Genomic DNA, 13,172 nt, shown 5'->3' with positions numbered 1-13,172 from the left:
AACGGTCCAAATGTGAAATGAGTGAACGAGTATGGAATGCAAGTGAGTGAATGACTATATATTACAACAAACGAGCAAGTGAGCGGATGTGTGGAGGGGTGAACGAGTGTGTGTGATAAGTAGAGATTATTGGCGTGAATGAGGGTGTGAATGGATGAAAGACGGTTCTGAAATCCCTCATCTCCAGTCTCGAACCCTAGAATGATTATTAGTTAGCTAGCGATAGATTATCTAGTTGTAATGCCGAGGTCAGGGAGTACACCGAATAAGAAGTCACGTGAAGAAGGGGGAGGAGCTTAGCAAGAACCAAAGGCGAGAAGGCAAGGGCAGGGAGAAGCACGGGCCAGTAAGGAGACGAGCACCACTACAGCAAGGGGGCAGCCAGGGAGGAGGCAGAAAACCTGAGATACAGGCAGAGAGCGAGACCGACGAGCGGTGAGGGACGCACGTTAAGAGGTTGGTGTGACCGTCCATCACAGCCCTGTGAACACCACCGCAAGCACGGCAGAGGTGAGGCAAGGCACAGCAAAGCTCGGCAAAGCACGGCAGAAGCAGCCTCTTCAACAACGCCTTCAACCAGCCTTGCCGTCGTAAACAACCCAACCTAGGCCTCTTCAACCACGCCTCTTCAACAACGCTGCTGCAGTTACCAGCCCTGGCAGTCTCTCCCCCCCCACCCCCACCCGCCGGCGCCTCAATCGCCCCAGTGCCTTCCTCCATCCTGCACTAGTCAGCACTTCAAGGGTCGTCAACACAGATAAGCATTCAAATGTTCCCCAATCTCCCTGATACCTAGTTAATTAGGTTCAGTAATATGTATGTATTAATTTTAAAATTGTTACTCCGCTAACCGCCCAGGGCCTGGAACTATATTTATACATAAGTGATTAAGTTGCTGTAAGTGCTATAATTTCAAGCCTGTCAACCTGCCATTTGTTCATTACTGAACACACACCCACGCACGCACATTATCACCACTTCCCTCTCAACTAAACATTGTCAGTGGTTCACACGGGAATACACCCACCTGCCATCATTACTGCACTAAAACCCAGAGAGTGTTCACTTAATGTCCTGAGGCTTGTCTCAACGTACATCATTGACAACCGCTCGGAAATAGTCAGGCGACCACCCCGCTTCCACATTACCATCTGATTGATGGATAGTTTATTGTTGCAGGTAAACAACAAGGGAGAAGGGAGGAACATGCCATCCCAACCCCCAGGCAGGACAGAATGTGTCTTAACAGTGGCCGTCAGAAGGAATGTAGTGTTGGCTTGAAAAAAAAGATTACACAATTTTCATTATTGGTTTCCGTTTAGTCTAGGGAAATAGGTATTCTTATGACTCAGAAGTTTGTTCCTGCATTTATCGTATAGCTTGGCCCAGTGTGTGCGTGTGCGCGTGTGCGTGTGTGTGCGCGCGTGTGCGTGTGTGTGCGATTCATTACTATTGTTATTTGCTGACTTATGGTTCGTTTTATGGCTGACTTTTGTTGACAATTTTTTTACCTTAAAGCAGCTCAAAAGCAAAAAAAAAAAAAAGTCCCTTGTATCAGATCCTGTCTATTGTGTTCTTGTTTTTTTTTTTTTTTTTTTTCGCAGCTGTCGTTCTTACAAAGGCCCGATCTGAGAGAAACTAAAGTCATTTGTGACATCAAGATCAAGTCTCCCGTCAGGTGAGGTCGGAGGCGTGTTTGTTGTTGACAGGACTGTTTGGTGGCGGCGTGTCAGGGCGGCCCAGGGGCTCGAGTGATACAGGACTTGCAGGTCAGTCTGTGCCTGGCAATTTTACAGGACTGACAATTTATCTTTTAATTAATACATGGGTTGACAGCTGAGTGCCGCGTTCCCATGTTTGCCGTTGCCGTTCATGAGGGTTTAGGCCCCGCTCCGCCGCCAGCGCAGGGCCGCCAACAATTCCTGCAAACGGAGTGGCTGTTCTGGGGCGGAAATCCTTGCCATCAAAGAATGCCTTAATGCTGCCACAACTCTTCCCTCACCAACCAGTCTCCCTCTACACACACTCCCACTGCCCTCCAACTCCTCTCCCCTCACACGCGCCACACACTGATGCACCATCCACTCCCTCCTGGCACTGCTGACCTCCGGGGGGCCTCACCTTCAGTGGGTGGGTAACTTCACACATCAGCAATAGCAAATATACGGGCATTATAACAAACATTTGACAAGTTTTATAAAGAATCCTCCCATGCTGATGTGCAGTTTTACTTTCACCTTATCTGTGTCACAGAGCTCAGAGAATCACTTTTGGTCAACACTAATTTTTTTGAGAGCACGAGTGGACAAACCAAGCCCAGGCCAGACAACTTCACACTGCCGTGTTCACAAGGCTTGCAGGGGTGGTGTAGCTAGAGGGCATGCAAAGTGATTTTTTGGGGAGGAGGTATTTAGGGTCATATTCCTAAACATTTTGGCACCCTAGCACATACAGTTGACAAGGTTTTTGTAGGAGTTTTGGGCATTTTCAGAGGTAGTTTTGTGATTCTAGTAGTAGGCTGACCATTCTTCTGTACCATGAATGTGAAAAAACACATTAGAACCAGATTCATCTTTTTTGCCTTTGGAAATAATTGATGTAAGAGGCGGAAGCGTCTGAGAATATTGACCTTATTCGTGACACTGGACAGCAGCTCGGTGTGTGACATTTGTTGAGCAGAGCAGAAAGCGATAGGTAACTGAGTACTCATATTTACTTTTAGATTCATTTATATTCATCCTTTGTGGTGATAGGTCAGTGTTTTAGCAATGATAGGCTCCTATCCATTATGTTCAAGTGGAGATCTGTTAGTTTACAAGTACCCCTTGATTAACTAAGACGTGATAGGTTACCATTTTAGCTTTTATAGATCATTTTATGGGCAATAGGGTACTACGTTTTTAGTCTATTTTAGTGGCAGTAGGATACTCTATTAGGATATTTTAATGGAGATAGATTATATTCTTTTTTAGCATTTTCAAACTCATTATGCATCATTTTCTCATTTCAGATATTTCTTCATATTGACTGTCACATGACTTTTAGAATGGCACAGGCTGCAAAAAAAATTATTGGTAAGCATAATCCTCTCATTTTCAGTAGTAAACATGTGGTTATATATTGAATACTGTACAAATTGTTTTGTTTTCAGAGAAAATTAAACTTCACACTTTGCTGTAACCTCCAGTTGAAGATTAAATCACCTGCCATCTGCTGGCCTTGCTGGTATTGTTTGTTAACAGAAACCTCAGTTTGCTTTCATGTCATAGCAACACAAGCTCTCAACACTAAGCCCTTAGGTTATGAGGACCAAAAATATGGTCGGGGGGCCAGACATCTTTGCAGACCCACTTTCTAGGTTAACTGCCTTTTTGCTTAACCCTAATCTTACTAAGCAATATACAGTTTATTGCTTTATTTCTTACTTAAGAGGATTTTTGAAAGGATAGTAAAAGCTCTTCACATCACATTGAAGGTAAATACCAAATAGCTTAATCTAAGCTGGGGCTTAATCATTTCAAAGCTGCTCCCATCTGTTGTGGGCCTGTTTTAACTCATACTGCAGTGGAATTTAAAATATTGAGGTTAGGAGTTACAAGCAAAGTATATAAAGAAAACTGTTTAAGCATAAAAGAAAAAATATCATACAAAACAATTGTATAAAACTAATAATGCTGCATGAATGGACAGACTTCAGTTTTCCTATATAGACATGCTTGTAGCAACTCTCAATTTTGATGCATCAGGTAGTCATGTGCTAGGCAATGACTGTACTGTGGCTCTATGATTGCAGACATTGGTGCCAATCTTACGGATGAAATGTACCAAGGAATATACCATGGAAGCAAAAAACATGAAGCTGATTTGAGTCACGTGCTGAAGAGAGCGTGGGATGCTGGCCTGAGCAAAATGATTATTACTGGAACAAGCCTCACGGATAGCAAAGCAGCCCTGGAACTAGCAAAGACTAATGGTAAGAACAGTAGACAGCCCTTGGAACTAGCAAAGACTAATGGTAAGAACAGTAGACAGCCCTTGGAACTAGCAAAGACTAACGGTAAGAACAGTAGACAGCCCTTGAAACTAACAAAGACTAATAGTAAGAGCAGTATAGAACCTGTAGAACTAGCCAAGACTAATGGTAACAATACTAGACAACCCTTGGAAATAGAAAAGACTAATGGTAAGAACAGTAGACAACCCTCAGAACTAGCAAAGATGAAGGGGAGACAGTAAGCATCCCTGGAACTAACAAACAGTAATGATAAAATGAAAATATTTTGTAATGATAGATGATGATAGATTGACACCCGAAACTGACCTCTCTTTTGGCTACTCTTTACTTTTTACTTCTGTGGGAGCGGTGAGTAGCAGGCTTTTTATTTTTTTGTGTGTACTCTTTTTGTTACCCTTGAGCCGCATCCTTTGATGTAAAAAAAAAAAGAAAATGAATAAGACCTTGCTATGGTGTGTGGAGGAAGGCAAGCAAAGGATGAACATCAGGGAGGAGAGAGTATACAATCATCAATAGTGGAAGACTCCTAGCCCATCCAACCCCATGAGGGAAAATAAGGACATTAAATGAGAAGATAGAAAGAATAACTTCAACAGTTCAAATAAACAGTATGTATGTTCATTAAAGGAGGGCATCAAAACCAAGTTGGCAGTTTTTGGTACAGATTCTCTGATAGTGCTGTGGGACAATAGTATTTGTTGTATACTTAACCTGTATTAGTCTGAGGGATAAAGAGTTCAGGGTATGTTAGCCAGTTTGTACTCACCACTCCAAATTAATGTTGCTTATATTTTTATTCTGACGCCTGTTAATTGGAACTCCATCAGGGGGAAAGGCCACGGTAGCAGAGAGTCAGTTTCCTCCTCTCCCTACCCTCCATCCTTGCATACTCCAGGCCTCTCATTCTTTTATCCCCTCTGTCAAAAGTCCATCTTGCAATTTTACTGAGGGTTGTCCAAATTGTCTCAAAGGGATACCAGTGATACTGCATGATTCTTCATAGACACTTATTATTAAAAACAACAACTCACCTTATCAAGTCACTATTTATTGTCCATGTGCCACAGTCATCGAATATAATAGCGAGCACAGCTGACTTGAAGATCCAGATCTTTGTCCTTCAGTATAGGTATCGACAATGCAGTACACTCATACTGAAAAGTTTAAAACACTGTAGGCAAAGCCAATCCGCCACAAAACTTCTTGATGAGACCCGTCATTGTTCTGCACTACATTGCCAGGGTATGGGAAATTTTCCAAGATTTTAATGTCCTCGTCACATTCATGAACAGACTGTACTGTTTTATCTAGTGAGCCTCCAAACACTTGTACCTTGGTCTTGGCCCAGGAGACCTGGAGTCCCAAAGACTTCACCTCCTTGTGCAGTGGCTTGAGAACCTCCAGCACTGTGGTGAGAATCACTGCATTATAAATAAAAGCAAAGTCAGTTACCCTGTTATTGGCAACAGGTGTTCCACAATGACTATGGACCACAGCCCAGTCCATACAAGTGTTGAAAAGATATGGAGCAAGAACACAGCCCTCCCTCACTCCTGTTTTCATAGTAAAGAAGCTGGATACCCCCTATCACACCCATTTAACAGCACTTTCAGTCAAAGTACATACAGTCAGTAGATCAACAGTCTTTGCAGGAATCCCACAATATTGTAGGTGTCAGAGTGCCTCATGATGCACTGAATCAAATATCTTCTTGAGATTGACATAGGTTGCAAGCATCTACTGTCAAAACTCACTTTGACACTCCACAAGTGTACTAAGCACTAGCATACATTTAGTTATTGACTTTTCAAGCATGAACCTGGAACACTCAAGTCTCTAACATTGGTAGTTGGCTGCAAATTCACATCAGCAATAAATGGGCAAGCACCTTGCCTGTCACACTGAGCAGAGTAATGCCGTGGTAGTTGGTTGTCACAGTCTTGACGGTCCCCTTTCTCTTTACAGATAGGGACGACCAGTCAAGACTGCATACATCCCACAGCCGCACCTCTAGCTTTGAGCAGTGCTACACTGATGTAAATACTACAGTCAGTTGTCAATATATCAGTCATGAATCTGGACTGCTCAGGTCTCTGCAATTTCAATATTTTTTTATATATTTTTAACCCGGTAGCAGCAACGGGCCAAATTTGTGGCTTTACTGTGTACCAGCAAAGGGCCAGATTTTTGCCATGATATAAACCCTCCAAAATGGATGATGCATAAACTGATCACAAATGCATCGATATATATTATGAAATGGACAACAGATTAGTAAGGCAAGACCTACCCTTCATGAACCCATGCTGTGAGTCATGAATTAAACTTTGCTTCTCTAGATAGTGGGAAGAATGTTTGTGTTTGATACGTAGTGTTATTCTGTTACAGTAATAATGGCATCCAAGTGTAGTGGAAGTGTCTTTATTTATTTTTTTTTTTTCTTAATTTATTTATTTTTGCTTTATTAATTTATGTCTATTTTCAACAGAACGGTTATACTGCACCGTTGGTTGCCACCCAACCCGCTGTGGAGAGTTTGAGGCAGAAGGAACCAGTCCAGAAACATATCTGGAAAACCTCCTTCAGCTGGCACTTGACAACAGGGAGAATGTTGTGGCCATAGGGGAGTGTGGACTGGACTATGATCGCACACAATTTTGCTCCCCGGAAATTCAAAGGAAGTAAGTTTCTGTGGTCATTTTTCTGCTTCTTTTTTTTATTTTTATCTTCTTCTCCTCCTCCTCCTCCTCCTCATCATCATCATCATATGGTTGGTAGTTACAATAGCCTGCATCAAACTCTTGCAGGAATGAGCAGGAGTATGTAGTCCTCATTGTGTTATTCATGCATAGAAAATACCTGGCATAGGAACCAGGGGTGTGGAGTCGGAGTCAGAGCTGGAGTTGATAAAAACATCTCCGACTCTGACTCCTTTATGTGATCATTTCTCATGTAAAGTAGTATTTGGATGCACTGATAGGTTGATGGAAGATGGAAGAAGCATGTGGGTAATCTCCCGTCACTCAGCAATGGTTGTAAATTGTTAGCATCCATCGGTGGGACTCAAATTTAGGTCGTCGGGCTCACCACGCCCGCACATTAACCACTCGGGAGATTGTTCCTTACCCATGCTACACTCATTTGAGGTTGGGGTTATGCTTTACCCACAGGATCCAGTTATACACCTATTCACAGCACTGTTCAAAGTGTGCCTCCCTAGCCAAGTAGTTATTCATCTGGTAGTTTAGGGAGTTGACTTGGAACTAGGAAGTGACCCTTTCTTTGAAGAGCCATGCTTTACCACACTTCACAGGATAATACTCATTCTGTTCATATATTCACTATGATACGTAACAATGTATTTTTGGACACATTCCAAAGTTATCTTGAAAATATTATTATGACTGAAATTTTCACAGGTATTTTGAGAAACAGATCAGCCTGGCAGAAGTGACAGGACTGCCAATGTTCCTTCACTGTCGCAATGCTGCAGCAGACCTCGTGAAGATCCTCACTGACCACCGGGAGAAGATTACGGGAGGTGTTGTGCATTCTTTTGACGGCACCAAGGAAGAGCTGAATCAGATCCTAGACTTGGATCTCTTTATTGGACTAAATGGATGGTAGGTAATCTAGAGTCATATTCAATTTTTGCTGAGCAGTTTTTTGAGGATATGAAGAGTATACGTGGAAACTTAGTACTTTGATGGATACAGATTCCTTTATTTTATCCTCTCACTGTACAGCTTGTTTCATCACTTTGCATCTTCCTGATTTATCACCGTGTAGTACCGTGGCCGGACAGTTTGCCTTCAGATAGTTTGCCTACTGGACAATGTGCCTGCTGGACGTTATACCTACGGACAATGTGCCTAATGGATATTTTGCAATGCTAGAAACAACTTTCTTTATTTGAAGCGTATATATATATATATATATATATATATATATATATATATATATATATATATATATATATATATATATATATATATATATATATATATATATAGATATATATATATATATATATATATATATATATATATATATATATATATATATATATATATATATATATATATATAAAATCCTTCTTAAATTCATGTCTAGACATTTATTTTTTAAAGTATATATAGAATGAGATTTATGTAATCAAATTTGAAACCAAAAAATCAATCTAGAATGGACAGACTTAGTCAAATTCTGTAAATTGTGATTAATGCCACGAAGATAGTCAAGAACCAGGGTGGTGTCGTACTTCTCCACAAGGTGCTTCAGGCGTTGATTGTCATACTTCTCCACGAGGTGCTTCAGGCATTGGTTGTCATACTTGTACCTTTTCTTGGTTGATGGCAAAGTAACTCTAGCGTTGGCCTTACCAATAAGGAGTTCGTTGTCTGCTTGCTCTTTACTCAATCGGTCTACAAGTCGACACAGAGTTGGGTGTTTAAAGGCAACTCGTAAGTTGAAGGCTCTGTGCCAGCCTTCTATTGAGTTGTTGGTGCCAGGCAAGTTTTGTAAAATTTTCATTTACATTCCAAAGTTCTTGTGGAAATATGGGCCGTTTTCTTCGTCCTCGCTGCACATTACCAATCCACGTATCCAGTGCAGACATAAATCATTCAAATGTGCTGCTAACGTCTTGGAAAGGAACAAATGAAAGCACTTGAAGTGATTTAATCATCAGCGCATTTTCAGAACGTTGAGCATACCAGCTGGCAAATCCTTCGGCTTGAATTCTTCGCCACACACATTGCCCAAAGTGGACCTGACAGCCACTGATTTGACTCTGGGAAAGTGTCTTTTGACTGAATTCAATGCTGCTCTTTCAAAGTCAAACATCAGGGATGCTGAGTTTAAATTTCTTTCGTTCTTGAGGAAAGTCCATATTGCATCGTAGGTTGGTCCGTTCTTATGCTTTGTGACACAGAACACCAATGGCACTGTTCTTGATTCAGTTAGCATGGAATGAATAGTGTAGAGTTGAAAACCACAGTTGTTTGCTGTAACATTAAAAAAAAAGCATTAATTTTAACAAGCAAATAAAGAAACTGTAAACATAAGCATGAAAAACATTTTTATCTTACGAAAGTCATTCAGTGTTCATTTCAAACAATTTCACTACATATTGAATTCTTTGTCAAAGTGTCCTTGTTTTTAGCATTGCAAATGTCCATTAGCCATAATGAATGGTAGGCATGGTGCCCGTAGGCATAATGTCTGGTAAGCATAATGTCCAGTAGGCAAACTGACCATAGGCACATTGTCCAGAGGCAAACTGTCTGTATGCAAACTGTCCTAGTACTGTGTAGTACAGTGCATGGGTGTTAAGCTTCAAATTAGACATTGCATAAGGAAAAAACGTGTATAACACTTCAAGTACACTATACAATTGGTAAGGGCAGAAAATTAAAGGTTACCTGTTTCTACTCAAAATTCATAGTTTTATGTAAAATGTTCCCATTTTCTTCTGACACTTAATGTTTAATGAAGAGTCAAGAGTTATCCAAAGCCCTCATTAAATCAGTCTTTTGTAAATGCCATGTCAAGATTAACGAAGCAGAAGTCTGGGCATACATCATATTTTGTTCTGCAATCAATGTTCGCATAACGCACTGGACACATTTGTTTATTGTTGTCTCGTGCTGTTTAGTGACTGCATCATGACCTTACATTTGCATGTAAATACAGTATGTACTAGAATCAAGTACATATATAATTCATAGTAGTATAATATTTTTACCAAACCAGAAAGTTGAACAAGAAAATGGTGAACATTGCATCACTGTCACCCCCATCTGTTTGTTTACTTGTACGTATGAGCTGAGCAACTGCTTGTAGTTATGAGAAAGTTTTTATTGTCATTTGATATTTTCATTCATCAAGTTTATTTGTATATTAATATATGCTTTATATGAAATTAATTTTTTTAATACTGATAATTTTATATTGATTTTTTTGTGTGCTGAACCATTCATAACTGAAACCATACATAAAAAATGTGCATATGGAGAAAATATTGTAGTACCAGCATCTCTCCCCTCAAGCCATGGTCAATACAACACCTTCATCTTCATAATGCTCAGATTGCCAAAACTAACAAAGTGATGTTCAACAGTTCCTTGAAGACAGAGGACAATCTGGCTGTTGCAGCATCAGTACCAACACAGCGGCTAATGATTGAGACAGACTCTCCTTGGTGTGAGATTCGTCCATCTCATGCCGGCCACAAGCATGTCAAAACTGTCTTTCCAACTAAGAAAAAGGAGAAATGGGAATCCGGGGTCATGGTGAAGAGTAGAAATGAGCCAAGTTGTATAGTGTAAGTATTATGTTCAAGTTTTATTATGTCATGATGTAATAATTCAGATTGTAATATCTTGGAGTTTATATATATATATATATATATATATATATATATATATATATATATATATATATATATATATATATATATATATATATATATATATATATATATATATATATATATATATCTCATCATCATTAGCACTACCACCATGACTGCCTTCATAACCATAATCATCTGCCATTATTATTAGTATGTGCCAAGGTACAAATGCAGTGTCACAGTCAATTACAATAAAGGTATGTGGTCTGGAATGTTGTGAACAGTGGAGGAAAAGAGACTGGGAGTGATTGTATAATGGTGCATAATGGTAATAGGAACAACAATAGGCATGGGATGAGTCAACAGCCAAGTAGAGATGTGATTTTTACAAGATAGTATGTTATGGTTAATGAAGGGGTGTAGGTACAGGAAGAGGTGTAGACTCTGAACTGTAGGAATGGATAGGACAAAACTCATGAACATTCTTTGAGGTGTATTGAGAATGCAGAGAAAGAGTATGAAACACTTCAGTTAGTGGCCAGATTGCCATGTGAACTGAGCACCTCTGTTGTCCAGACTTACGGCTGAAACATCAGTGAGTGAAAATGAGATTCAAGTAATTTAAACATTCTGCATGAAAGTATCAGTTTTCAGCTCTTACCTCAATTCTATTCTCTGCTTTCACATGCATTCTTTCAAGATATTTTCCCTTGTTACCTTTCTCAACTGACCTAAATGAGGTGAAGAATTTCCAGTTCTGGTTTACTCATCTTTTTTTCTAGTTTTGTTATACCCCCTCAACACAGCTGTTCAGTTCTTAGATGACCTGTATGACACACCTCCTGCACCTCCTCACATCAGACTTTGTCTAACTTGTGCACTTCACAGATGTTTTTTAGTATGTTTATTTTCATCAGTCTAGCCTTTCCTGCTCATCCCATGAGACAAAGGAGTGATTTGCTTCTATATACCTGATTTGGTACCAAGACCCCTTTCATATATGAAGGCATCAACCATTTTATGATCATTTTATCATTTAATTTTCTACATCTTTGCAGGCAAATTTTGGAAGTTTTAGCAGCGATAAAGAAAGAAGATTCCACTGAGTTGGCTGAACAGCTGTACAGTAACACCATGAAGCTGTTCTTCCCTTCAGAGGCAGAGTAGGAACAGTCTGCGATGAGTGATGAAGTAATAATAACATTGATGAATAGTATGTGTATCCATTCATAGTTTTAAGTTTTACCTATATTTTTGAGAAAATTTCTTAAAGTAGTAAGTTAATTTAAATATCCGGTTGCTTTATTCAATCAGTCAGTCAATGGGGGCATACGCCAGGGGGCACATTGCCTTGTCCACCCTATGGTGACACCCTCAGCAGTTCCTCCGAGCAAGTCATTCAGGCACCTTTCCCATGTTAAGTACCTCCCAGCAGAATCCATTAACTTGTTCTAGCCCCAAGTTTTGTTGGCACCCCCATGGTCTCCTCCACTCAGGATTGTTTCTTACTGAAACAGCCCATTAGGCATGATCGGCTTCTGGGTATGTTGCTGCATGGCCATATAGCTAAAGTTGTCATTTACAGACAATTTAGCTAATAAGCCTTGATTCAATCTCATGGAGTAATTTCTGATTTGCCACAAAGCTCAAGTCACTATTCAATGTCCATGTCTCACAGCCATAAAGTAAAACAGGGAGCACAAGGAACTTTAAGATCCAAATCTCTGTCCTGCACAAGTATTGATGACACCATATACTAATAACCCCTGTTATTCAACTGTTCATCATTCATTATTTGAATCTTTTGACATTCTGAAATACCTACCCATTTCACTGTTTTCACATGCACTCTCCACCACTGCAACGGTCTTTTAAATTCTGCTCTAGATATTAACTTTCAATCTGTCTGACAAATATCCACCGGCCCAGCACTGGGCCAGCAGTTAGTGTTGCTGGTAGCTAGTCAAGTGAAAGGTTCTGACTCACACTCGCTACCCATTACTACCGTGGCTCACCTTAAGACTTCTACTGCTACAAGCAAGGACTGCCATGTGCTCTCCAACCTGTCGTTAAATTATTTGAAGGATGAACCACACCACAGAAGGATTTTAAGATTCCGAGGTCAACTGTACCAATGATTTTGAAGCAGAAGGACAAGTACAAGCAGTTAGCCCCTACTAGCACAAGCCCAAGCACTTTACTGCTTGCCAAAACATGAGACAAGTGTAGTTAAAATGGAAATGTTCTGGTGGCCTACATATATTGGAGACAAGACAGCCAAATAGCTGGGTTGGAAAACTTATTTCAATTAAAAGTACTACATTAATAATGATCTCTGGAGATACATTAATTTTCAAACTGCACCAGACATGCCTGCCAGACATTCACCTGCCCACCAGGGGGTACTGTTGGTAGCTAGGTGAGATGATGGTTCAGCTTCATAAGCACACTCTTCCCTGCTGATTTGACCATGAACACCACTACTACCATGCTCTGCCCATGACCCCTACTACTACTATTAGCAAGTGCTGTCATGTGCTCACCTGCCCATCTCCAGAGCTGAAAGGTATTGAAAAACATGATGCTGGTCAGCAGAGCCATGCCACAATAGCAAAAAAATGAAAAATTTAAAACTGGGCAAAATGTTAAGAGGTAAATAATGGCACTATTATGTGCACAAAGTTATACTAACACACAAAATATAAATGTAAAATATAAATAAGTCAGGTAAGCATACAGATACATCTGAAGCGTTTAGGGTTAGCCTTCACAGCAGGTACAAGGAATGCATCTAGTACTGTT

At 40.2% G+C, this 13,172-nt stretch overlaps 1 protein-coding gene across 5 annotated transcripts; it reads left to right on the top strand.

The window, feature by feature from the left end:
• The first annotated feature begins 374 nt into the window (after nt 1–374).
• On the top strand, nt 375–11,583 carry LOC127005847 (deoxyribonuclease TATDN1-like). 5 transcript variants are annotated; one of them, XM_050875069.1, is made up of 8 exons: nt 375–510; nt 1,605–1,678; nt 3,011–3,074; nt 3,794–3,973; nt 6,504–6,696; nt 7,435–7,638; nt 10,137–10,340; nt 11,429–11,583. In XM_050875069.1, the coding sequence occupies exons 3-8, from the start codon at nt 3,035–3,037 to the stop codon at nt 11,535–11,537; spliced, it is 930 nt and encodes a 309-aa protein (XP_050731026.1). In that variant the 5' UTR covers nt 375–510; nt 1,605–1,678; nt 3,011–3,034; the 3' UTR covers nt 11,538–11,583. The 5 variants fall into 5 exon arrangements, with proteins under 5 accessions (XP_050731026.1, XP_050731025.1, XP_050731028.1 ...); XM_050875068.1 differs by having other exon boundaries at nt 1,605–1,769; XM_050875071.1 differs by lacking the exon at nt 1,605–1,678 and having other exon boundaries at nt 395–510.
• The last annotated feature ends 1,589 nt before the right edge of the window (nt 11,584–13,172 follow it).

Source organism: Eriocheir sinensis, chromosome 31 (assembly GCF_024679095.1).
Source record: "Eriocheir sinensis breed Jianghai 21 chromosome 31, ASM2467909v1, whole genome shotgun sequence".
Classification (NCBI taxonomy): Eukaryota; Metazoa; Arthropoda; class Malacostraca; order Decapoda; family Varunidae; genus Eriocheir; species Eriocheir sinensis.
The sequence above is the reverse complement of the archived record's forward strand: the minus strand, read 5'-3'. Positions and strand labels throughout refer to the sequence as shown.

What these genes read in the sequence shown, in the direction of transcription:
- LOC127005847 (XM_050875069.1), top strand. Translation starts at nt 3,035, where the DNA reads ATGACTTTTAGAATGGCACAGGCTGCAAAAAAAATTATTG. An exon ending in GGAACTAGCAAAGACTAATG is followed by an intron (nt 3,974 to 6,503) that starts GTAAGAACAGTA and finishes TATTTTCAACAG; the next exon opens with AACGGTTATACTGCACCGTT. An exon ending in TCCCCGGAAATTCAAAGGAA is followed by an intron (nt 6,697 to 7,434) that starts GTAAGTTTCTGT and finishes AAATTTTCACAG; the next exon opens with GTATTTTGAGAAACAGATCA.